The following is a 27539-nucleotide window of genomic DNA, read 5'->3' on the forward strand; positions in this document are numbered from 1 at the left end:
CGTTTAAAATGGCAAATAGGTAAGAATAAGATGTTTAAATTCCAGACTTCTTGGATTATTTATATTTAAAAAAAAAAAAAGAAAAGAAAATAGCCATTATGTACACTTACCTTACATAAAACTTCAACAGGAGTGGACATCTTCTTTTCACTAATCTTTTCATATTTTTGCTTTTTTGTTGCAGCCTGTGGAAAAAAAGAATCAAAACAGAGACATATTTACTACTACTGAGAAGAACCTTTTGAGTTTAACCCACTAGACATAAATGTAAACTTGAGACAAGAGAAATCATAACCTAGAATAAAAAAGAAATCAAAGTACAATATACAAAAATTTTCCAACCCTAAGCTGTTAGTTTTATGTGAGTTTCTACTTCAAAAAGATTTTTAGCTGTTAGGAAAGAGTGAGTTAATAAGAACATGATTTAATGGGTGAAGTTAAATCTGAAATGAGTTTTCACAACCCATATTCAACACGAGGGAAGGAGATAAATAACCAAAAACAGTGCCCATCATTTAGTAATATTAGTATGTGAAGTGAAAATAATTTTCCAATGTAAAAATAATTAATATTGGATAGAGCTACCCACACAAGCATGGAGCAACTGTCTAGTTCACAGATGCTCAATAAATAGAGAGACCATTTTCCTTTAAAGGACCAATAAAATGGGGCACCTGGGTGGCTCAGTCGTTAAGCGCCTGCCTTTGGCTCAGGTCATGATCCCAGGGTCCTGGGATCGAGCCCTGCGTCACGCTCCTTGCCCTGCAGGAATCCTTTCCCACTCCCTCTGCTTGGATTCCCTGTCTCACTATGTGTGTCTCTCTCTCAGATAAATAAAATCAATCTTTAAAAATAAATAAATAAGTAAATAAATAAATAAATAAATAAAGGGCCAATAAAGTGTCAAAATAGCCTTTAAATTCTAGGACACGGTAAGTTATCATTAACAGACACTCACAGAAGTCAAGATGAAAGTCCTAATTAATAGAAATAAATGTTAGGATAATTAAGTAAGATAGCTAGTATTACTAGAAGAACCAGTTTTACTACACATAAAAGTATACATTTTCAACATACTGGCAATACATCAAAATGAGACCATCTCCACCTTTAATTAGCCCATGTCAATTTCCATTCAGAGAAAACTACTGGTTAACAATGGGTACCTGCTTACTATTCTAAAGGAAATTATTCTTTAGGCCTGACTATAGGATTTGATTAACTTTATATTCTTGCTAAAATGATTGTATTTTATTTTCCAAAAGATAAAGAGTAAAGATAATTCACTCTCGGAAAGCCTCATGTTTGAAAGGGATCTTAAAGTTCATCTCCAATATGTATTTTTATTCTTAAAACAAAAAACTGGTAACGAAAGCCTCATTTACCTTTAGTCCTTGCCATGGCAGGCTGGTTCTATTAAAATACATCAAAACATATCCTAATGATTCCATGTCATCTCGGCGACTAGAAAAGAAAATGTAAAGTTATGAATTGGAATTTTTATGGAAAATGTGAAAGGCAGGCAGGTACCCAAGAAGTTTTCCCAAGTGAGGAGAAAGAGCAATTTGGTGAATTGTGAAAGAAGGTGCTTAAAGTTTAAAAAAAAAAAAAAAAAAAGAAGAAGAAGAAGTAGTAGTTCATAAAGAGTTACTTCTAAACAAAATTTTCTCACAGAACACGAAATCATAAAATCCAACAGTCCTGCAATTTGATTTCTAAAGAACAAAAAGGATTTAGCTGAACAACTTTCTAAATGAAGTTAATGAAGATGGAAGAACAAAGTAGCAGGATACTTTATTAAGTTTTGCAGAAGCTTATAAAAAAGAACTTGAGGGGGTGCCTGGGTGGCTCGGTTAAGCAACTGCCCTTGGCTCAGGTCATAATTGCGGAGATCGAGTCCCACCATCAGGCTCCCTGCTCCATGGGGAGTCTGCTTCTCCCTCTGACCTTCTCCCCTCTCATGCTCTCTCTCACTAATAAATAAAACTCTTTAAAAAAATGAAATAAAATAAAATAAAAACTTGAGGAATCCTGAAATAAATTAACATTTTATTTATTTATAAAAAGATTTTGCTTATTTATTTAAAACAGAGATGAGACAACACAAGCAGGGGGAGTGGTAGGCAAAGGGAGAGGCTCCCCCTGGGTGGTTCAGTCGGCCTTTGGCTCAGGTCATGATCCCAGGGTCCTGGGATCAAGTCTCTCATCCTGCTCCCTGCTCAGTGAGAAGTCTGCTTCTCCCTCAGCCTGCGGCTCCCCCTGCCTGTGCTCTTTCTCTCTGACAAATAAAATCTTTAAAATAAAATAAAGCTAATCAAACATCTATATGAATATATATACCCACATACACTGAACATTTCCTAAGCTTAAAATTCTTCTCTTCAAGTTCCCTAACCTGGAAGCCTATCATTTATCATTTCTATGCTTGTTTTAAGGAGCAAAAACTGACTGAGAAAAGACAACGACAAAAAACCAGAAATAGAAAATAGAAGACAGAAACAGCAAAGAGATCATGACAACGTCTACCTCAATCCAGATCCTATTAACTTACATAGGAGTGAAAGGGTAAAACATGAGATGATGGCCCAACCACCCCCTCTTGGTCCATCAGGACTCAGATAACATTTTCCTTGTAAAAATAAGAAACTAATGCATTCTTCTCCAAAACTTAACTTATATTACTAAAACAGAAAAAAAGTCCAAGATCAGCATTAAGAAAGTAAGTACTATCTTCAGCTGCAAGAAAAAAATATACATCAAGATAAAACTGCATGATGCTAACTTTCCATCAGGTAATATTTTCTCCCCTAGAGACAACTTTTAACAAACCTTTAACTTTTAACAAAAACAAAAGGTCTCTCATTTAATTGGCTTCTCAGCAGGGACTAAAGCCAACAGGTAAAAGGATTAACAAGCATCCTTCAAATCCTCAGCCAAGAGACATCTTTATATATCAAAAGAAACTAGTTAAAATATTTCCAAAAGCCCTTTAGTGACTATTGCTATGGAGCTGATTAACTCATTAATTTTTTAAACTCACCTCTGTTCAATACCAAGATGTGCATTGATGCTAGCATATCGGGCAGTGCCAGTGAGATTTTTATCTTCTCTGTATGGTATGTGTTGCCTTGTCCTGTTGTCTCTGTACTTTTTGGCCAAACCAAAATCAATAAGGAATAACTTTAAAAGAAAATAAAGAGGTATTAGGCTTCCAACCTTGTTCAAATGAACTGCTTTTTAGTCATTAAATGGCATTTATACTCTCTAGTTTAACTGTATCAAAATAAAGTATCACAGGCAGAAAACATGAATAAACTTAACACTTCAACAGGCTTCTACTAGTCCTCATCAATAGAACAAGTTAAAAGAAAACAGTTAAGTGGTTGATCCTTGTGAGCTGAATCAACTTCACAGGCCCAGTTACTACACACTCAGGAGCCTGTCTTTAGAAGAGTAACGGAGAAATATATACATGTTTGATAGAGATGAAAAGTGCTGTGTGCCATGATGAAATCTGTCATCCTGTTACTGTTGGTAAACAAGCATGAGGTTTCAAAAACTAAACATAAAACTATGTGGAATTCTTCCATTTTACAAAGGCCATTCTTCATTCAGTATGACAACAGAATGTTCATTATTTAAAATTAGACAACTCAAAGTTTGATACTGACAACAAAACCAAGATTTTTATTAACAAAAAATAAGGACTTTTTAAAAAAAGCATGCATTACATTCTACAACTTCTCACTGACATTTATCCATGTATCAAGTTAACCTTCTGGGAAATACAGTAAGTTGACAAAAAATCTTTGAGAAGTACTTAGTATTTGCTTATATCAAGAGAACTTAAAATTAGTTTAAAGGAGCTAATAACTAAAAACCAGACTAATATTTTAGAACAAAATAATGTTTAGTGCTGTCTTATTTATATGGTACACAGGGAGTAACATACTCATTTATAATGTAGCTAATTTTAAAAAGTAACTAAAGTTTATTCGTCACGATTAACACTTTAAAAGGAGGAAAAAACCTGGTTTTGATCAAAAAGAAAAAAAATCCAAAATACATTCATATTTACCTACCTTCTAAAAGCAAAATAATCTTCAATTTTTAGTCTTGATCATAAAATCACTTATTAAAAAGTTATGTTTACAAAAATTATCCAACAAGGCAGGTCTATGTGGCCTTACAGTATACAGCCCTAGACTTTTTTCTCCCTAGTTATACCTACATTTTATAGTTCTTTCCATTAAGTAAATTTTGGATCCCTTCTGCCCAGTTTATAAACTGTGATGTCCTAGGAAACCTGTTACCTAGCCTACTAGGGTCTGTATAAGAATAAATAAAATGACTGATTTAGAGAAAAGATGTGATCAAATATTTGCCTCTCTTAGGAGGATGAAAAACACTTTGACCAAGGGGTTCCTGGCTGGCTCAGTTTTAAGAGCATGAGACTCAATCTCAGGGTTGTTCAAACCCTCTATTGGGCACAGAGAGTACTTAAATATAAATAAATCTTGGAAGGAAGGAAGAAGGAAGGAAGGAAAGGGAAGGGGGGGGGGAGAAGAAGAGAAGAGGAAAAAAAACACTTGTATCAGGCAGGCATTGTACCCTAGCCTTTAACTGGACATCGGGATGGGAAAGACATTGTGGTTTGCGCTTGTGTCACCAGTGTAACAAGGAGATACTTATTTTCACCTGGTCTACTATAAAAGAATAAAGATTAAATTTTTAATAAAATTTAAATGGATGAGGGCTCACTAGTAAGATTAAATTCACTTCCTCAGCAATTGCATTATTATATGTCAATGAGAAAGTCTTACAAAACAAAGAGAAATTAAGCTCACACTCAAATGGGCTCAGCATACAAATATTAAAATGAGCAAAATACATTTCTGTTAAGCAAACCAAAAATTATGACTTAAGTTCTCCAGATTCACACTGAAAAGAAAACAAGGCAAAACAAATACAAAAGGACATCCAGCTTCACAGTATCTTTAAAAATACCCCTAAGAATTATGTGGGTTTTAAACAAAAGATGATTAGGACACAGACCCTCCTCTAAAGGATATTTTCTGGGATTGCTTCTTTTAGTACTTCAAAGCAGAGAAGACAGGAACAACTCTCCCATGACTATAACCTGATAGTTTCATTCCTGTCTACGTCTATATTCAGCAGCTCCATTTGCAACTCAGTAACCAGACATTTTCTAATAACTTTATAAAAGATTATTTTATGAAAACTCAGCATTTACTAGAGTTCTTTCTTTCCACGACTCTAAAGGATAAAATGTAGTTTATTAAGAAAACAAACACTATCTTCTCAAATATCTCCAACTTTATTACAAAACAAAAGCTACAAACCAAATCAACTCTAAATTTTCTCTTATAAAAACTGAGAATGAATGAGTCAGGAAAAAGAATTAAACTGCTAAACAGAGCTCTCTTATTTTAAGAGCGAACAACTGAAGAGGAAGATTATTTAAAATATTTAAAATAAAAAAAAAAATCTAAATCTCTTGGTAGTTCATCATCTGGTACTATCAAGCTTCTTTAGCAGCCCTCTCTGCTTTGAATTTAAAAATGAATATAAACATAATGGAAGTGTTTACATGACACCAGCAGATACAACCAAAGATACAACCAAACAGCCGCAAATACATAAAGAATCAAACAAGGAAAAGTCAGTATTCAGTAAGTTGTAAGATAATGTATTTTTCATAGGTTTGCATATGCAAAAGAAGTCTAATTTTTTTGGTAGGTCAAGGTGCTTTTCTGTGCATTTGTATTTAGTGTTCCAAGTAAAATCTGTGCCTGTCTTATAGAATGCGAGGCATGTGGGGATGAATTAATGTTGGACATACTGGGGTAACTCCATCCAGCAGAGGTGCACTGTTCTCAGAAACACTATCTCTAATTTTTTAGTATATCGAGCAATTTTTCTCTTAACCAAGGGCCACATTTCTCTGACCTCCCCAAAAATTCACACACAAGATAACTTTTCTTCACAACCCAGCTAACCTGTATGTAGAGAAAATAAACAATTCAATTTTATGGAAATTATTAAATGATTCTACTACAAAATATAAATTAAATGTGTGAATGAATGGATAAGCAAACATAGGGCACTAGGTGCTTTATAATGTGCCTAATTACCCAGCAACTCCTCTCCCTACCTCCAATTAAGAATCAGTCACAATTATTATTTCTTTGTGAATGAAAGTTGAGTTTGAATTTCGGAAACCTATTTAACAGCAGAAAATGGTACCTGGAATAATGCTGGGCAGTATGGAAAAGGATTAAATGATCACCCAGATGATGTATGTGGTACAAAGTATAGAACATAGTTTGAAATTACAAAGTATGCTCATAAACCAGATACAACTTTTCTCTTTTGATTCCTCATGCCAATATATACTTCCTTCTCAGTATACACTAAATTGTATGATGAAGATTCATTTGCTCAAGAAGTTAACAAAGCTCATTAACTTCTATGAAAGTAAAAGAAAATGTGAGGAGTTCTACCTACATAAAAAATATTTTAAAGAAAATTACTAGGTGTTTATTTAGCTTGCCAAACACTAAATCATCAGGTTATGCATTCCTTTAATTTATCTTATGTGTTATTAATTGGCAATTATTTGATAAGTGCTTTAGTGATGTTACTGTTATACTGTCAGACTGCAATGTCTCCTAATTCCAGGGCACATAATGCTCTTTCATCATCTCATGCTATTTGGTTGAAGTTGGGAGAATTCACAGATTGAGGAAAATCAATTCTAGAAACACTAGATCTCAAATCTGATCTACACTTACCTGAAGTTCACTAGGGAAGGGGAAGAGAGTTGAGGCAGAATATATTCATCACACAGCACTGATGCAACTGAATTTAGATATATTTCATGCATTAAGTTCTTCAACTCCAAATACATTTTTAAAAACTAAACAGTCTATCTCAAGTTTACCATTAGACAAAGAATTTCAATACTAGACCAACATATCATTTCCTCATGTAGGATGTTAGAGATCTAAACATAATCCTATTTTCATTTAGGTTTTCTCTAAACTTTACAAATTTTAAGCAAAAGCCACAAAAAAAAAATCTTAGTAATGTTATATGTTTGCCAAGTATGTCTGAATAATGCCAACGTAAGAGAGCTTGAGCAAGATCTACATTCTCCAGAATTAAAACAAAACAAAAATAATCAAAATAAAACAATAAAAAAGAAAAGCACATGAATTTGGGATTGAGGTTGGAATAGGAGACAGTTTCAGACCTGGTTTAATCCTGAGAAAGATGGGTCCTGAGAAGTACTAACAGTCATGCTTCTTTTCCTCTTCCCCACTGGAGATTCTAAACACTAAACAGACAATAGAGGGTGGCAGTGCATCAAACAGTATTGCTTACATTGCAACAATGGCCGGCGCAGACAGGCAACACCGAGGCATTAGAGAAAGAACAGGGTAGCCAAATGCCATCCTTCTTCCACCAAGCACTGTAGCTTCTCAGTTTTCCAAATAAGAATCACATGCTCAAGAACATTTGAATTCTGGAAAGTACTCAAGTTTTTAATGCCACTATATTGTGTCACTGCCTGAATCAGGGATAGCAATGGTGACATTTGGCTCTTTTAATTTTTTTAATCAAAAATGGGGAATTTGGCTCTGCAATATTTGGTATCACAATCTGCCCTTCCCCAAAAAAGATTGTACAGGGGAAAAAAATCTTCAGTAAGGAAGAGGTAGAAGGCATTTAGTCACCTCAAAATTGGTTTTCATAAGCATGCAGGGCTGATTACTGGAAGAGATGAACAAATTCACTAAGATTGGAGTGGTCACTCCTAAAATATCAAATTCAGAACAATTTTCCGAGTAAGAAATTTGACTTAAAAACAAAAACAAAAACACCTCAAAAGCCCCCCACTCTTTTTCCCCCATGAATAGAATACTACAACAAGCTAACAACCAAAGAATCCAGTCTCATAAAACTGGCATTTTTTTCAAACTATGATACAGAAAGAAAACACTAAAAACCAACTGCATAAACAAAACACTAATCTAAAATGTTCAAGAACAACATTTAGAATTTGAATCTTAGTTAAGTGAAACAGTACACTTCTACTCTAGGGTCTCTCTGAACTGTATTAACAGCAAGCAGCTCCACAGTGTTTTGTTTTGTTTTTTTTAATTCTCTCTCGAGAGGACACAAGATCCTAAAAACGTTTTCATCACGGGGCAAATTGGATATCCTAACACAACTATGTAATTAACAAGCTATTTTTAAAGGGGGGGGGAAGCAAAGAGGTATTATCTAGGTCATTTAAAGACAAAAACCATGTACTGCAATGTCGACATGCAGAACACAGATCACAAGAGGATAACGGGTCTTTAGCAGGAAGAAAATGGGGAAAGAGGGCTGGGAAATGGCCAAAAGATCAGGGTCAAACTAACAAAACTGCCCAAAAAATTAAGACTAGTAATTTTTTTTTCAATTTAATTACCAGGTTTTGCAATAACAATTAAGAACCTGGATGCTTCAGAGACAGAAGCTACATAGTATTAAAAGAAAAATAAGCAGCAGCAGCAATCTGGGAATGGCAAGATAACTTATATGTAGATATATACACCTTTCATTATTTAAAGTTTAGCTTTCAACAAAAAAATTTAATTTCCTAAAACTTGGTCAGATCAACATTAATGTCTCACACATTAACAAGTAACACCAGTTCTAATGGTAATGGCTACAAGTTGGCATTCATACAGGCAAACAAAGGTAAACATTTATAGCCAGACCTAAAAACACCAAACATTTCCTAGTTATTTAATAAAACAAATGGGAATCTTCCTTCTAAAACAAAACAAAACAAAACAAAAAACCACAAAAACCAAAAAGCCCCAAGTTGTCCTGAAGTTGAGAATTTCTATCAGATCATCAGATCATAACATGCTTAGTGCATTGCCAATGCTGCCTGTCTGCCCGAGCTCAACATTGAATCGATAAATAAAAGCAATTCACTCAATAAAACTAATCATTACAGAAAAAATTTCAACACAGTTAGTTTCTAACTGCAGTCATGCGTCACTAGCTAAAACCCAATCACCCCGTATGTTAACCATTCTGAGACCCCAATGAACACTAATTTTGTTGTATGAATGTTTGTTTCACTTGACTATATATTTTCCTTTGAAAGGGGAAGGAAGGTGGGGTGGAGAATCTACCCAACTTGGCACCCAAGTAAGAAACTGTCAACTACTTTTGAAGCAGACCCAAAAGTTATCCTTTTGAATACACAAATCCAAGGACTGAAGAATTCTCATTATGATCATGCTCAGTCAGCAAATGTTAACGCCATGGTGACAGATGGGTCAGTGGTTCCCACGCTGGCACAAGCACATATATTACAAAAACCCACACTTCAGAGACAAAGGTTAAAATCTGATTTTAGCATTCAGGAAAAAAAGAATATGGGGTTTTTTACTATTTGAATGAGTGAAAAACAGATACAACTGTTTAATAATTAAATAACAGATATTACATTTCAGTATAAAGCCCTTGGGAATTTTTTATTTCCATACAAGTAATTAACCTTGGTTGGGTAAGTTGGGAGAAAATTTACTTCAAGTTACTAAGTTAATAGAGTTAGCTGATTATCCTTCTAGCACAATCTTTTAAAGCAATCATCAAAAGCAAAGACAATTTCCTATGACTTTTTAAAGACTGAAAGTTTACCAAAGCAATTCTTGGGAGTTTTTAACTCTTTGTTCTTTCATGCAAAGAACATTTGACTAACCTTATTACAGTGACGCCCAATACCCATTAGGAAGTTATCTGGCTTAATGTCTCTGTGTATAAAATTCTTCGTATGCACATATTCAATTCTACTGATCATCTGGAAAAAAAAAAAGAGGGGGTGAGAGATAATTATGTAATTTGAATTATGATACAAGAAAGCAACGCATTATTTCTCAATTATTTCAAATAATTCAATTATTTTGCAAGATCACATGTATATTTTAACAACTTCATTTAGAGTTGTTTGACTAACAAAATTTTTTGTGTAAAGAGAAAACAGGCTGTTCATTTATCTCTAGTTTGATGAATACTCAAGTATAAACCTGCCCTGTTCTCTGGCATGTTCTAGTACTGATTACAAACATAACAACATCTAATCTGGCAGGAAGGATTGGTGTTTGCAATTTTTAATTTACAAAAGTAATAAATTTAGACTTGTTTCAGTTAGAGCTAAGTCATCAACATTCCACACCCAATTCTCTGCCCCAAGGTAACCTGTGTTACAAAAGCATGCCATTACCCATTTCCACGCTCTTATTTACACACACTGATGAACTCAAGGCACACATATGGGCATGGAGATGTTGATCAATTCAAAGATATAAGCTGTTATTGTTTTAAACTGAAATAAAAGCATCCTATTCATTTTATTCTTGTCTGCTTCTTTTTATTAACTTAACATTCCTGGAAGTTAGTAGCATACAACAAAAACATAAAACATGGGGACATACACATGCTAGGTTTTACTTCTTAGATGCTTTTTGAAGTCTCCCATGTTTTTTTCTCCACACAAGTAATCACATTCAAAAACTGATGAGAGTGTCATTCTTACAACCTTTTCTTAATTTCTTAGAAATTCTGCCAAGTTAAATGGTGTAGGCCCTAGCACAGTTCTTAACAGCCATAAATATTCTACGGTATAGATTAAGTTTTCCCCAACCATTATTCCCACTGTAAAGAATAATAATGCTATTAACATATTTAAATTAAATATATCCTTACCTACTACTGCTTTTATTTCTAAGGGCTATAAACCCCATACAACTATATGGAGAGTGACTGGGTTGATGCAGCTATCATTCTGATAGGTGGCACCAGACTGTCTTAAAATAGGCTCTAACAATTCAGTTTCTAGCAGTACTTCAGAATATTCCTTTTCCCATTGGCAAACTTATTTTAGTTCCTTCTAAATTTTGCCAATGACAGGTACTGACCTCACTTCTTCGCTAACAGTTTGAAAGTCTGGTCATTTATTATTTGGAACTGCCAATCTGTATTCTGTCCATTCTTTTGGCTTGTCCCTTTTTTAATCAATTTTAAGAATTCTTTGCATATAACAATCTTTTTTTATCTGTTATGTAAATAATTTTCAATTTTAAAAAACTGCCTTGTTAAAAAAAAAAAACTGTCTTGTTACTACAGCATCACTTTTTTCCCCTATCACTTCTAGAATAAACTGTCAAATTATCAAATATGTCTATCTTTTCTGGGAGACACTTAAAAGTATTTGAAAATGTTTTCAATAACCAAAGACTAACTTTATCTTTCTACCCATATGTTCTTGCTCTTCTCAGTATATCTGTCAGGATTCTATTTTTTATTGTCCCCACTTTCTCTAGAGCTTTTAATACCATACAGATTCTGAACTTTGACAAAATGTCTCTTAAATCTATAATCTCTAACTTAAACTATAATTTCAAGGAAGCAGATATATATGCAATGTCCAAACAGCACATTTAGTTATTGCAGCAACTTGTACTTTATTAAAGGAAGAAAAAAAGAACATTTCTCTCACTTAATGTACTTAGTTGTCCTAGGCTAACTGAGACCCATCATTAAACCAGGATCATTGATTCACTGGGAAAAGGTGTGGCCAAAGATAATAAATGGCACCAACTACTTACCTTCAAGTGTTCTCTATCACCTACAGAGCCAACGCTTAGCAGCTAACTCCTTAAACCACAACACTGCTTTATTGCAACCCCCTTCCCTGAAATACATTTTTTTCTATTACCAGTGTACCCAGTATAGACTTCTATCACAAAACCTTGAACACTGTACCTTTTCCATTTTTTCTCTACTAAACCATACACTCCTAGGGCAAAGGGACTAGAGTTCTTACTCTTCTCTGCACCCTCCGATGCTAAGTAAAGCAGAAGGCCCTGAATAAATGCTCACTTATGAATACCTATGTGTTACAGAACCTATGGAATATAAACTCTTTTATTAGGATTCATTTACATGTTACGTATGAGGAGGATCTTAACTTTCAACGTTTGAGTTCTTAACATTCCACAATTAAAACAACGTAATCTGCTAATATTTCCTTGAGCCACTCAGTGTTTTTATGTTAATCTTACTGGAATATCAGGCTCTGATTACAGAGAATGAACACTATTTTCTAATCCCCTGAATTTATACTTTTAAAAGTTCTACCTCAAATGCCAGTGTATCATCTCATTTTATTTTGACGTCCAATCTAAATTTTAAAAATGTTATTCTCTTCCACAGCATTTTTACATATCAAGCCCTTTCTTCAAAAATCTTATAAAGAAACCTGCTATATTCTTCACTAAAATACAGATTCCATCTGATAAAACAATGTGAAAACTACTATTCTACAGGTCAGCAACCAATATAACCCTTTTTTGTCCTATGCCACAGGAAAACCTCTATTAAACTGAATTAAAGTAGTACACTTGAATGAGTATACATACCTATTATGTCTTTTTTATTTTTGCTGAACATAAGGTTACATAGCACTCTGGTTTATAAAAATTTACATTACACTTAAATTATTAGTATTCTCAATTTTTATTTTCATCAAAATTTCACATACCTGGTCAGCTAACATAAGTACAGTTTTCATTGTGAACCTTCTTGAACAGAAATTGAAGAGGTCTTCGAGGCTGGGTCCAAGAAGATCCATGACTAGCACATTATAGTCTTTTTCCTGACCATACCACCTAACAAAAGACAGAAAGGGAGAGCTTTATGAAAAGGTGATTAGCACTTACTATCACTAAATTTCTAAAAAGCTCTAGTAACATAATAGTTTTCCTTATCTATTTATTTTATTGAAGTTACTATGGGGCACCTGGCTGACTCGTCAGTGGAACATGCCACTCTTGATCTTGGGGTTATGAGAGTTTGAGCCCCACAATAGGTAAACGGATTACTTATAAAATAAAATCTTTTAAAAGTAAGTAAACAAATAAAGGTACCATGTATTTTTTTAAATCTACATTTTAATTGCTATACCCAAAATGGTGCTGGAACTCACAACCCCGAGATCAAGAGTGGCATGCTCCACTGACTGAGCCAGCCAAGTGCCCCAGTTAGGTTTTATTTAAGATTAAGTTTCCCTCGGGGCGCCTGGGTGGCTCAGTGGGTTAAAGCCTCTGCCTTCCGCTCAGGTGATGGTCCCGGGGTCCTGGGATCAAGCCCATCAGGCTCTCTGCTCAGCAAGGAGCCTTATCTCTCTCTCTCTGCCTGCCTCTCTCCCTACTTGTGATCTCTGTCAAATAAATAAATAAATAAATAAATCTTAAAAAAAAAAAAAAAGATTAAATTTTCCTCTATTCAGATGATGAGTCCATTGACTGACTATACTGCCCAACACAAAATAAGAATAAAAAAGTTTCTTCTGTCAAGCGGTCCCACTGCCATATTAAGATAGAATACAGAACCTGCATGGTCACCTTGACACTCCTCTTACCAAAGCATTTGAATTCTATATCCATTTGCCACTGACTCCTATGACCTCCTTAATCTCACCTGATACTACTTCCTAAAAAGAAATGGAGGAGACTACCAATCTTACAAAGCAAAGACCCTTTTCTTTCTTCAAAGATTTATTTGACAGAGAGGCAGATAGAGAGGGAACACAAGCAGGGCATGTGGGAGAGGGAGAAGCAGGCTTCCCACTGAGCAGGGAGTCCCACGTAGGGCTTGATCCCAGGACCCTGGGATCATGACCTGAGCCAAAGGCAGACAGATGGTCAATGGCTGAGCCACCCAGGTGTCCCCAATTTATCTAGGTTTTTCAAGAAATATTCCATACAAGAACACCAAATCCAGGCAACAGCTCTTTCTGCCCAAGGGTCCTGTCCCTGTGCTTTAATAAACCATTTTTCAGCATCAAAAACAAAACAAAACACCACCACCAAATCCAGAAAGAGCTAAGGCAGTGAGAGGGCACAAAAAGATAAAGGTAAAAGGGGAAAGCAAAAACCAACTCTCCTTAGACCACATTTCATCTCTCCACAACAGATTTCCACTGGATATCTCACTAAGAAAACTAAAACAGTTGAGCAAATTTTAGAACCATCCATCTAACCCAATTACCAACCCGAAATGTAAAAGGCAAAAATTCCCATTTCCTTTCTTCATGCAATTACACGGGACTTCATAAAGAACTCTGAGAAGTCATCTGCAAAATTAGCCTTTAACAGAATATTCTCGTAATAATTAGAAACTGGAAAGAATTAGGTGAATTTCAGAAACATGCTAAAGAATAAAGTTATTGGGCATTTTCCTCCTTACTTGCGTTAAGTGTATAAGACAGATCTGCTATTCTATACATCAAAAATATATATATAAATAAATAAACAGTCCATAAAAGGCAGCTAAAACAGAAATGTTCGAACGCATTTTCTCCACAGAAAAACCATGTATTTCTGAATTAGGTCTTCCTGTTGTACAGAGATTGGTACCGAAACCCCTTAAACCTAAGTGACAGGTGTGTTTCTATCTTTCATACTTCCTTTTGGTCTCAAGGAATATATAGCTTATTTCTCTAAAGTTAACCCACAACTCTCCCATCTGTGCTTTCCACCTCTCTAACTCATCCAGACATTATTACACACAGATTAGAGCCAAGAACAGTCTACTATTCATCCAAATCCTACTTAATTCAGTTTCTACCCTCACTTCTGTGTTTTCCACTCTTATTCTAAATGAGCTTCTAACTCTCTACTTTCAACCCCAAAGTCCTAACACCCAGACACCAAAGAAAGCTTCCTCAAGTAGCCTGTTCCACACTGCTCCATTTCTGACTTTACAATTGTATACACAATCAAACCATATTGTATTGACAATACAATATGCGGGTGCTGTCATTTTGTGGTGTTTCTGTCTCCATATCTCATAGGTCAGACCTTACTGTTTGAAATTGTCTTCAAAGAACCTGGATAATGAGCAAGCAAGCACTAACCTGATTCTCTGAGATCATTTAAGTCTGCAGAAAATCTGAAACCAACCAATACAAAAACTCAAGATATTATCTTTAGACCTTTTTAATGTATGGTGTATGTTGCTAGTATATGATAAAGTGATGTACATACACAATGTAGGTACTCAGTTTCCGTAGTGTAGTGGTTATCACGTTCACCTCACACAATGTAGGTACTCAAATATCTATGCAATTAAAGAAAGAACTCTGGTTTGATTTGGACCTTATTCTTACAAAGTTTCAAAACAAGCAGAAAAACCAAGTAATTTAATGGATGAAAGTAAAAAAAAAGTACAAGAGTCTCATTTTCCATTTACTTGTTTTATTTTTTTTTAATTTTATTTATTTATTTGACAGAGAGATCACAAGCAGGTAGGGTCGATCACAAGCAGGCAGAGAGAGAGAGGGAAGCAGGCCCCCTTCTGAGCAGAGTCCCCCCCCAGGCCCCATGCGGGGTTCTATCCCAAGACGGTGATCATGACCCAAGCTGAAGGCAGGGGCTTAACCCACTAAGCCACCCAGGAGCCCCACTTACTTGTTTTAAATTAATGCTTTCAGACCTAGAGTTGCCTGACCAATCAAAGTCGAAGGCCAAAGAATGAATTTAAAATTTATATAACTGTCATTACTTAAAGCATTAAGAAAGCTACCTTAAGTTCTAAAGAGGATGCTAAAAAAGGCAAGGTCCACCTCTTTGCTCCTATTTCCCTTCCTCTAAACCCATATCCAAACTAAACCTAGTTAAAAAATTAAGACACATGAAAAGGAGAATGTAAGAGGGCCTGACAAAAAGTGCTAAGAGAATTCAGAAACCCAAAAGATCAATGGTAATTAAATTTATCCAAAGAAGCCTTGTAAAAATGGTCTATTACCAGTTAGATCTTGACAAAGGGATAATACTTTGAAAAGGAAAGTAGTAAAGGGGCATGCTAGGCAGGGGCAAGAATAAACTCCAGGCTCTTAATTAAGAGGAAAGTCAAGGTGACTTATAATTCAAGGCTTCATTATAGACTCTTTAAAGCCAAGCTGAAGAGCTTTAAATTCTTTAAATAACTGGGCGAACTATCAGTAGAGTGTGGTGGGGGACACAATATAATTCAATCAACATTTTAAGATTAGCCTTGGCATCAATACTCATTGTAGAAATGGGGGAGTGGGAGAAGGAAGAGAATGACATAGTGACCAATTAGAAGTGTCATGGCTGGAGGGGTGCGGGGTGGCACCGTCAGTTGAGTGACCAAACCTCGGTTCTGGCTGAGGCTGTCACCTGTGAAATAAGTATATATGGTAGACCGAGCCCTGCTTCCAGCTCCATGCTCAGCAGAGTCTGCTTGAGATTCTCTCTCGTTCTCCCTCTCCCACTAGTCCTCTCACACGCTCCCTCTCAAATAAATAAATAAATCTTTTTTTTTTTTTTTAAGTGTTATAGTTGGAGATCTGATGTTAGGGATTTTTCTCTGCCTATCTCTTTATGGAAATTAAAAAAAAAACTTAGAAATGAAATAAAATGACTGAAATATTTTAAGTATTACTATGAGACCTAAGGGCTTCCAAGAACCATAAATTAGTATAATTATCATAAATATGCAGTTTAAGGGACCTGGGTGGTTTAGTCGGTTAAGCATCTGCCTTCCGCTCAGGTCATGATCTCAGGGTACTGGGACTGAGCTCAGCTGGGAGCTTGCTTCTCCCTCTCTCATGCTGCTCCCCGTGCTCATGCTTTCTCACCCTCTCAAATAAACAAGTATGCAGTTCAGATTAAAGCATTAAAATATGTTTTTCATCTCTATGACTAGGATAATAATAACGGAAGACTTGTTTAATTAATGTAGGTCCTCCACTCACACTGTCAGTTTGATAGGTGTGATGGTTAGTTAATCTTTTGCCTGGGCTAAGTAAGAATGTTGGGATAGGATACCTGGTAAAACATTTTTTGGGGGTGTCTGTGAAGGTGTCTCCAGAGATCAGCATTTGAATCAAGATTAGCACTTGAGTGACAGACTAAGTAAAGAGGATAACCTACCCCCAAGTGGAGGGCTTGAACAGAACAAAAGGAAATAAAACTAAAAAGCAGAGGAAGGGAAAATTCGTCTGCTAGAGCTGAGACATCCACCTTCCGCCCTCAGTTATCCATGCTTACAGTTCTCAGGCCTTTAGGCTTGGGACCTAAACTACACCACTGTTTTTCTAGGCCTCCAGCCTGCACACCTCAAACTATGGTACTTCTCTGCCTCCAGGTGTAAGCCAATGCATCATAATAAATCTTTCTGCTTATCTCTGTATCACCCATGGGTTCTGTTTCTCTGGAGTCCTCACTAATACAACATGGGCAGCCACTGCATTTGTCTCATTCACAACCCCATATTCCCAGCATCCAGAACAATGTCTTACCTGCGAGAAATACTCAGTAACATTTGCTGAATTAAAGAATAAAAAGCCAGATTAGAGGCTCTAAAAGCCTGGGGAGTGCTTGATTTGGCACACAAGGAAAACGAAACAAGGACAACAAAACCACTCAGTACTTGAAGTATAAAATCATCAGGAAGCACCTACTCATCTTTGATTTAAATTAGCCAAGTAATTATAGACGTTTACAAGTGATATTCTTAACAGGCACACCTGTGCGCTTATCTTCCCATCTTTACGTCATTAATGTCAAAGTCTTCACTGAACAACTAAAAAGAAGGAACACTGAATCAGAGCTCTAATAGCATCTCCATTCTCAAGACACCATCTCTCAAACTTACTTTCATGCCAAGCCATCATCATCCAATCTTTATGTTCCTTTTCATGAGGGTAGAAAATAAGATCTGGTTTAGTACAATCTAGCTGATCCCCACCACCACCCACCCCCTAAATTACCAGACTTTAACAGAAGGCCACTCTCAACCACAAAAGAACCCCTCTACTCTCAATTTGAATACTTGAGTCTCACATCCTTCTGGTACTGCATTCATCTGATTACTTCTGAAAGCCTCAGAAATCTAAGACTTGAGTTTTTAGCACTATAACCTCTAACCTAAAATTGTCAGTACTTATGAAGCTCTATCTTATTAATAGCACTCATTACGAAAACAACCAACAATGCAAGACAGCTTCAAGTACATTCTGGTTCGTGGTAAATCTTCAGCCCTTTTCAAAGAGAACTAGACACAGGACTAAATATGGGCTACCTCTTGGTTTTCTATTAATTATTAATAAACAAGACTGCTGTGTTAACTCTCAATCTCCGTAACTTTCCTTGCCCATAACTGCTCCTTAGATTTGTGGTCTCCATTTTACTCTGAATACAAGGTACCTAGAACTTAGTAACTGAAACTTGATTTCGCCTGTCATCAAAAATTTAAGAGGATCAATCTATTTCCTTCTCTTGCAACATCACATTCAAAATACAAATCAGGGGCGTCTAAATGGCTCAATCAGTTATGCATCCAACTCTTGATCTCAGCATCATTAAGTTCAAGCCCCGCAATGGGCTCCACGATCAGCATGAAGCCTAATTTAAAAAAAAATTAAAAGGGGTGCCTGGGTGGCTCAGTGGGTTGGGCCTCTGCCTTCGGCTCAGGTCATGATCCCAGGGTCCTGGGATCGAGCCCTGAATCAGGCTCTCTGCTTGGTGGGGAGCCTGCGTTCCTCCCCACCCCCCGCCTGCCTCGCTGCCTACTTGTGATCGTTCTCTGTCAAATAAATAAATAAAATCTTTTAAAAAAAAAATTTTAGAATAAGCAAAAAACACACTTCAGATTTTAAAAGGTCAGTAACACATAATTTTTATCCATAATCCTTTGGATTTGTAACTTGCAGAAATACCTCTGAAATGGTTCGAGATTCAGGGCATCTTCAATGCTATCTGGCTATTCTAAGGAAGTGGAGGATCAGGTTTAATCAACAGACACTGTGGAATACCTAGAACTATAAACACAAGCACAGATCAGACTGATTTCTCCATACTGACAACTGTTTGTAAGATGAAGCAATCAAGAAAAGACCAGTTTGAGCTGTAGGGATGGCAAAGTAATAATGATGATAAATGTGATACCAAGAAATTTTAGATATATTTATCCCATCTTTTAATTCACTTTTAAATCTTTCTTCAAACTGTTCAACCTTTTTTAACTGGCTGATTTTCCCATCTTTACAATCTCACATGCCTGGGGAGAGCATTAGTGAGCATGTAAGTAACTGAGACTTAAACAAGGCTAGGAAGGGAAAAGAAAATAAATATTGGAAATCTACCAAATGAGTGACCAAACTTGCATCAAATGTAGTTAGTCACGACAAAGAACTTGTCTGAATAATTTGGGGAGTCAAGGTAAAGTACTCCTATACCAGTTATTTCTGAATCTTTTCAGAAAGATTACCATAGATCTCACACCTTTGTTAGTCCAATAAAACCTATAGATTCCTTCTCAGAATATTTTATATGCAGAAAATAAAATACATAGCATTATAAAAGAGAACAATTACAGGGAACTTCAGCCACACTAAGATTACTTAATTTTGATACAGTAAAGTACATGTTCATTATTAATGAGATATAGGGACAGACCTAATTAGGACTATTAATTATGAAAATTATGAGTGTAAACAATATTCTGAGATATCTGCAACAATAATGTGCTATGGAAATATCTGTGATTTCTAGTGGTGACAAAGCCACAGGTACTGCTAAACTAGTGGAGATTTCCCGCCTACATTTATTTATTTATTTATTTATTTATTTATTTATTAAGATTTTATTTATTTGAGAGAGAGAGAGCGAATGTGAGAGGGGAAAAGGTCAGAGAGAGAAGCAGACTCCCCATGGAGCCAGGAGCCCGGTGCGGGACTCGATCTGGGGACTCCAGGATCATGACCTGAGCCGATGGCAGTTGCCTAACCAACTGAGCCACCCAGGTGCCCAATATTTATAATACATATACAGACTTTCCTCAATTTACAATGGGGTTATTTTCTGTTAAACCCATCCTAAATGAAAATATCTAAGACAAAAATGCATTTAATACACGTGATGTACTGAACGTCATTACTTAGCCTAGCCTACCTTAAATGTACTTAAGAACACTTAAAATTGGACAACAGTTGGGCAAAATCTTCTAACACAAAGCCTATTTTATAATAAAGTGTTCAGTAATTCATGCAATTTATTAAACATAGTACTGAAAGGGAAAAAAAACCAGAATGGTTGTATGGGTGTAAAATGGTTGTAAATACACCAGGTGTTTACCCTTGTGATAACCTGACTGACCAGGAGCTGCCTCCCGACTCTCGTGGTAGGACACTCTAGAGTGTCCTACCACACGCTGCTAGCCTGGAGAAAGATCAAAACTCAAAGCACTGTTTCTACTGAATGCATACCACTTTCACAGCACCATAAAGTCTAAAAGCCATACAACGAACCATCCTAGTCTGGGACCATCTTACTAGATTCAGTTAGAAGTTCATGAAGATAAGATGTAGGGGTGCCTGGGTGGCTTCAGTCAGTTAAGAGTTTGCCTTCAACCCAGGTCACGATTCCATGACCCTGGGACTGAGTCCTGCATCAGGCTCCCTGCTCAGCTTCTCCCTCTTCTGCTGCCTGCCGCTCCCACTGCTTGTGTTCTGCTAAATAAATAGTATCTTAAAAAAAGGAAAAAAAAAGATGTAATTTTCTTCCTATCACCCCTTGTGAGGTTAGAATGGGGGATATCCCTACCAGGTTAATAATCCCTGCTTTGAGGGGCGCCTGGGCGGCTCAGTGGGTTAAAGCCTCTGCCTGGGATAGAGCCCTACCTTGGGCTCTCTGCTTAGCAGGGAGAGCCTGCTTCCCCCCCCCACCGCCTGCCTCTCTGCTACTTGTGATCTCGCTGTCAAATAAATAAATAAAATCTTAAATAAATAAATAAATAAATCCCTGCTGTGAAACATTTTTTGTTTTTTAAATTTTTAATTTTAATTCCAGTTAGTTAACATACTGTGTTGTATTAGGTTCAGGTGTACAATGTATGATTCACCAATTCTATACATTGCTCTTATGGTAAGTATACTCTCTAAACCCCATCACTTATCCCCCATCCTCAAAACTAATTTTTTTTTTTAATTTATTTGACAGTCACAAGTAGGCAGAGAGGCAGGCAGAGGGAGAGGGGGAAGCAGGCTTCCCGCTGAGCAGAGAGCCCAATGTGGAGCTCGATCCCAGACCCTGAGATCATGACCTGAGCCAAAGGCAAAGGCTTAACCCACTGAGCCACCCATGCACCCATCAAAACTAATTTTTAAGGTGAAGAGACCACAGAGTGAGATCTGAAAGTTGGGCATCAAATGCGTGTTTTATTCATCAATACTAACATTAACTAAGGTAATTGGATTTCCTTCCTCATCCCAATCCTCCAAAACCACTACTACTAATCCTTTGATCACAATACAGCCTTGAATTGATGCTGTAACATTTGCAAACTCCTTAGCCTCCTTGTGCCTTGCCCTTTGCCTTTAAAGATATGTAACCATTCCTTAACCCAAAAAATTATAAAAACAAAAAACCAAAAAATATGCTTTATATATGGGCATACCACTATCCAGTACTGCTTTATATATGGCCATACCACTATCCAGCTACTATTACTGATCCATTCAGTATTTATAGTACCTGACAAGATAAAACTTTGTAATTCTTGCTCTCACAGCTTACAGCAGTGTGTGCATCCAAGTAAGTAACACATGATGGGGGCGCCTAGATGGCTCGTTGGTTAAGCGGCTCTTTTCCTTTTTTGGGAAGATTTTATTTATTTGGGGCACCTGGGTGGCTCAGTGGGTTAAGCCTCTGCCTTCAGCTCAGGTCATGATCTCAGGGTCCTGGGATCAAGCCCCACAATGGGCTCTGCTCAGCAGGGAGCCTGCTCCCCATGTCTCCCCCACCCCCCCACCTGCCTCTCTGTCTACTTGTGACCTGTCAAATAAATAAATAAAATATTTAAAAAAAAAAAAGATTTAATTTATTTGACAGAGAGATATAGTGAGAGAGGAAACACAAGCTAGGGGAGTGGGAGAGGGAGAGGCTCCCACCGAGCAGGGAGCCCAGTGGTGTGTGTGTTGAGGGGGGGGGTGCCTCAATCCCAGCCAGGACCCTGGGATCATGAGCTAAAGGCAGATGCTTAATGACTGAGCCACCCAGACGCCCCACAGCCAACTCGATCTCAGCTCAGGTCTCAATCTCAGGTCTTGTATTCAAGCCCCACATTGGGCTTCCAGACTGGGCATGGCGCCTACTTAAAAACAAACAAAACAGAAGTGAGGAGGAGAGACTGGTTCTGAGAAGGTCCAAATTATGGCAACCCAATCCATCTTTTAGACAGAATCATTAAGGAAAGCTTTTCTGATGAAGAAGCATGGTTAATTCTTGAAAGTATAAAATGGAAGATGGCCAGGTAGAGGGATGGATGGGAGTTAGTGTGCCTGAAGTTTGGTATTCACAACAAACTTACAAAGAAGCCAGCATGTTTGAGACATAGTAAAACAAGATCACTTTATTTTCTTGTTTACCAGTTAACAAATATTGTAAAATCAGATTATGGTGATGACTGCACAACTCTGAACACACACTAAAAATCAATGAACTGTATATTTTGAATAGGTGACAATTTATGTATGTCAATTATCTCCTTAAAGCTGTTTAAAAAAAAATCCTTTTCCAAGGATACCTGGCTAGCTCAGTCAGAATAGAGTATGAGACTCTTGATCTCAAGGTTGCGAGTTCAAGCCCCACAATGGGTACAGAGACTACTCAAAAACAAAATCTTTTTTTTTTTTTTTAAAGATTTTATTTATTTGCCAGAGAGAGAGAGAACATGTGTGTGCACAAGCAGGGTGGAGTGGCAGGCAGAGGGAGAAGCAGGCTCCCCGCTGAACAAGGAGCCCCATGTAGGACTTGACACCTGAACAGCTGCTTAACTGACTGAGCCACCCAGGTGTCCCAAAAACAGAATCTTTAAAAAAAAAAAAAAAAAAAAAAAAGCCAAACAAAACAAAAAAAAACCCACAACCTTTTCCCAAAATCTGTTTCTCCAATCTCTGATTCAACACTTAACTGAACCTACTACGTGCCTGAAACTGCAAATAAGTGCTACAGCTCTGTAGGTAATTATTATGCATTGTTAATGTTTGAGAAATGCTAAGTATGATTCACAGAGAACCCTAATGGGGGTCCCACTAACCTGACCAATCAAAGCATTCTCTAGATGGTTCAGGATACTGTTTAGGACTTATACTCATCCCTCTGATGTTAAGGAAACATGTCTTCACACTGTCTGAGATTTACACATGTTTCCTCCTAATTTTCAGCAAAAGAGACCAATTCACAACTACCTGCCAAATGCATGGCATATGCTCAAAAAGAATTAAAAGTCTCACAAAATTTTTCTGTTCACTGAAATATGACCAGTATCTTAACTATGCCTGACACCTAACAGGCACACTCATATAGGTATGTTGACTGAATAAAAGAAATACTTGCTTATCCTTTAGAAAGTACTGTGGGAGGAACTGTACAAAGTTTCTAAGACACATTTGAACATCTGAGCTTTTGTTTGAAGAGTAGAAGCTAACCTTATTCACAGAGGGATACAATGTATTAATATTTACAGAAGTTCAAAAATGGCAACACCAGGGTGCCCAGGTGGCTCAGTCAGTTAAGTGACTGCCTTCAGCTCAGGTCATGATCCCAGGCTCCTGGGATCCAGCCCCGAGTTAGGATCCCTGCTCAGGCTGAGTAGGGGAGCCTGCTTCTCCCTCTCTCTGCCTGCTGCTTCCCCTGCTTGTGCTCTCCGTCAAATAAATTAAAACCTTTAAAAAAAACCACAAAACTAAAACAAACAAAAAACTAAGCACTACAGAGATGACAAATATTCCCATTAGGAACTATGCATACATCAGGTATCCCCAAAGTTCTGTAAATATGTAGCAGACGCCAAACTCTCTACAGGGTTCTATTAAAAAGTAAATGCACACAACAGGGGCACCTGGGTGGCACAGTCAGTTAAGTGCCCAGCTCTTAGTTCTGGCTCAGGTCATGAGATAAGAGGCCCACTCTGGGCTCCACGCTGAACACGGAGTCTACCTAAGATTCTCTCTCCCTCTGCTCCTCCCCTACTTGTTCACTCTCTCTCTAAAAAATGAATGAATGAATGAATGAATGAATGAATGTTAAAATAAAAGCAGAATTTCCTTATTAAGAATCATTAGTTCCTTTTTACCCAACACTATGCCAAGAAACGTAAAAGATACTTCTATCAGCAAGAAATGGTTCTTTCCCCTCAAGGAATTTCCAGAATGCTTTCTTACAGGAATGCCTCTGGGATGGTTTCAAATATTGGTGTTAGATACTATCCAGAAATCAAAGCATTTGATTATATGGGATCACAGTGTACTTTCCAGTGCCATGTTTCCTGGTATAGGATTTCCTGAATTACCTCCTAATTCACAGCAGGTTAAGTTAAGAAACTAGCCTTACCAAATTATAGTTCTAGAAAAGATGGGAGGGGGTGGGTGTGGGCAGGAAAGTACCATTATAACCTGGAAATATGCGACAGTAAAATGGTCCCTAACTCTGCAGTGTATCAGAATCACTTGGGGGAGTTTTCTAACACTTGATGCCTAAGGCTACCCCAAACCCATTAAAGTAAAGTATGTAAGGTTAGGAGTCATATGTCGTTTTTTAAAACTACTCCATATCATTCCAATGGGCAGCAAAGTTTGGGAACCACTGTATATTTTGAAGATGCAGTTAAGATCTACTTAAATAACACACTGATAACAACATAAATGTTTTGGGTTTAGGCAAATTGACTACTCTGATTCTCACACTTTGTATGAAACCCCAACTTACAGGATTGTTGTAATGATTAAATTAAGATCCTGTGCAATGTCTGAATGGTCAATTCTACTTTTCTTTCTTGCACATTCATGGAAAAAAGAATGTTTAGCCACACTGTATTCAACCAACTACTCACTTATTTCAGTACTATGTATTAACATTATAAATAAAAGACAACTATATATTCAAGTCATAACAAACTGTTACCATATCAGAGAATGAAGAGCCAGTTTATCCTACTGATCTCATCAATTATTTTTTTAAAGATTTTATTTATTTGAGGGGCACCTGGGTGGCTCAGTTGGTTGGTTAAACATCTGCCTTCGGCTCAGGTCATAACCCCAAGGTCCTAGGATTAAGCCCCACATCAGTTCCCTGCTCTACGGGGAGCCTGCTCCTCCCTCTCCCTCTGCCTGCTGCTCCCCCTGCTTGTGCAAGCACTAATAGATATACAATCTTTAAAAAAAAGATTTGAGAGCACAACGGAGAGGGAGAGGCAGACTCTCAGCTGAGCAAGCAGAGAGCCTGATGCAGGGCTTGATCACAGGACCCCAAGATCATGACATGAGTGAGCCAAAGGCAGACACTTCACCAACTGAGCCATCCAGGGGCCCCGATTTCATCAATTTATATAATGCATTAAAAAAAAAAAAAAAAAACCAACAACCTTAAGGGGTGCTTAGTGGCTCAGTTGGTGAAGCGTCTGCCTTTGGCTCGGGTTATGGTTCTGGAATTGAGTCCCAAGTCAGGTTCCCTCGGATCCCTGCTCTGTGAGGTACTAGCATCTTTCTCCTCTCCTGTTCCCCCCTGCTTGGGTTATCTTTATCAAATAAATAAATAGATAAAAGCTTAAAAAAAAAATTTCCCAAGACCTTATGATCTTAAGAATCCCTTTTCTAAATGAAAGCTGACGTTACAAATTTCAAATTTCATTCTACGTTGAAATCTAGATGACGTGGCAGGCGGATCCCTAACTCTTGACTCTGATACAATGCTCCTACCATTTCCTTTTATACTGAGGATGAGAATGTACTCTCCAGCTAACTCGTTTTTGGACAACACTTCCAAAGTCCCCGTAAAACATACCCCACTGAGGACTTTCAGACAAGGAAAAGGCAGTATCCCTGTTCTACAAGGGAAAATGAGGCAAAGATCTCAACTGCCACGCATTGTTCACCACCCCCACCTGATTATTTTATTAGGCAAGTCGTAGGGCGTACTTGGAGTGTACTTCATGGAGATAGAAACATTAACCTACAGTCTTGCATACGGACAACTCAACATCACATCCAGAAAAAAACAAAACAAAACAAAACAAAAAACATGTAATATGATCCAAAAGACCAACTTAAAAAAAAAAAAAAACCCTATCTTACCACAAAATGCAGTTTACCATGGATTAGCAGTATTCAAAAAAATTAAATATTCTTTATCTCAGTAGGGAGTGTGGGCTATACCAGTGTATACATTTGACATTTGTCAAAACTCATCTGATGCACAATGAAAGCTATGCATTTCACTATATATAAATTACATCTCATTAAAAAAAGCATTAAAACATGCATTAGTCCATGTTATGTGATTACCGGTCATTTAAATTTCAAGAGCCACCTCGGATTGCGTTGGAAACAAAAACAGTAACAAAACCCTTCATTTTAACTAGGTATTCACTTATATTTTGAGAACTATTAGAGGGAAGCACCTGGGTAGCTCAGTCAGTTAGGTGTCCAATTCTTGGTTTCCGCTAGGGTCATGGCTTTTGAGGTTGTGAGACTGAGCCTCACATTGAGCTTCCCGCTCCACAGGGGGTCTAATGGGGATCCCTCTGCCCCTCCCTGCTGCTCTCTCTCTAAAAGAAATGATCTTTTTAAAAAACAAATTTACTGAAAAACTTACAAGCATCCAATTAAATAATAATACAAACAAGTTACTTACATTTACAGAAGAGTTTTTCATTTTCTCTGAATGAGGACAAATGCCATTAAGTGAAGGAGGCATAGCATGGCTCTGTAGCATCAAATAAAAAAGGTGTGGGGTATGTGAGCAGGCATGCTGACCTTGACAAAAAGGTGAAAATGGCTCAGAAAATGGCTGAGAAAATGAGCAGTTAGGAGACTCTAGTAACCCTTCAGAGACAGAATTCTAATTTGTGAGATACTAGGCTTTATTCAGGATTCATTTAGCTCACAAATGCTACTTAAGCATCGTTACGTTATTCAATAACTAGAAATCCATTACATGCCGATATAAAGCACCTTTAATATATTGTGTATATATATATATACACACTACATATAGTGTATCTATAGGGATTCAGTTACTGAGTTAAGAATCACATTTCTCAAGGACCCAGTGATCTGTAATAAATACATATCCAGTGCAGATGTCATCTTTGTTCTCTGATAAAAGCGTTATAACTTATCTGCAAGATATATGCTCAGTGCCAAAAAGCGAGTATTAAAATTTAAGCTGCTTTTAACACTGAAAAAGGATTAACTAGTACTTTATAAATATCTTCTGTAATACTTGACATTGAAAGGGCAAAAAGGCAACAATTCTTCCATTCCCCCTCCCATCTTCTTTATTCATTTCCCTATAAAAATATATTCCATTAATTTAATTCCTTCTAAATGGTAACTGGTAACTTTATCTGATGCAGATGGCATT

At 37.0% G+C, this 27539-nt stretch overlaps 1 protein-coding gene across 10 annotated transcripts in view; it reads right to left on the minus strand.

Annotated features, from left to right (window-relative positions):
- The window catches only part of CSNK1A1 (casein kinase 1 alpha 1), a 44370-nt gene that overhangs the window by 12007 nt on the left and 4824 nt on the right, over nucleotides 1-27539 (minus strand). For 7 of the 10 annotated variants that reach the window (XR_004381965.1, XR_004381966.1, XM_032851509.1 and 4 more), the window contains exons 3-8: nucleotides 12632-12758; nucleotides 9791-9889; nucleotides 7277-7360; nucleotides 3041-3180; nucleotides 1386-1464; nucleotides 111-185 (exon numbers count right to left, since the gene is read on the minus strand). Coding sequence is in view for 7 of the 10 variants with exons in the window: in XM_032851509.1 (XP_032707400.1) it covers nucleotides 111-185; nucleotides 1386-1464; nucleotides 3041-3180; nucleotides 7277-7360; nucleotides 9791-9889; nucleotides 12632-12758 (604 nt within the window). In the remaining 3 variants the exon portion in view is untranslated. The remainder of the gene's footprint in view (nucleotides 1-110; nucleotides 186-1385; nucleotides 1465-3040; nucleotides 3181-7276; nucleotides 7361-9790; nucleotides 9890-12631; nucleotides 12759-27539) is intronic. The other 3 variants (XR_004381967.1, XM_032851511.1, XM_032851510.1) reach the window with 1 other exon arrangement.

Source organism: Lontra canadensis, unplaced genomic scaffold, assembly GCF_010015895.1.
Source record: "Lontra canadensis isolate GAN:19392208 unplaced genomic scaffold, GSC_riverotter_1.0 scaffold5, whole genome shotgun sequence".
Classification (NCBI taxonomy): Eukaryota; Metazoa; Chordata; class Mammalia; order Carnivora; family Mustelidae; genus Lontra; species Lontra canadensis.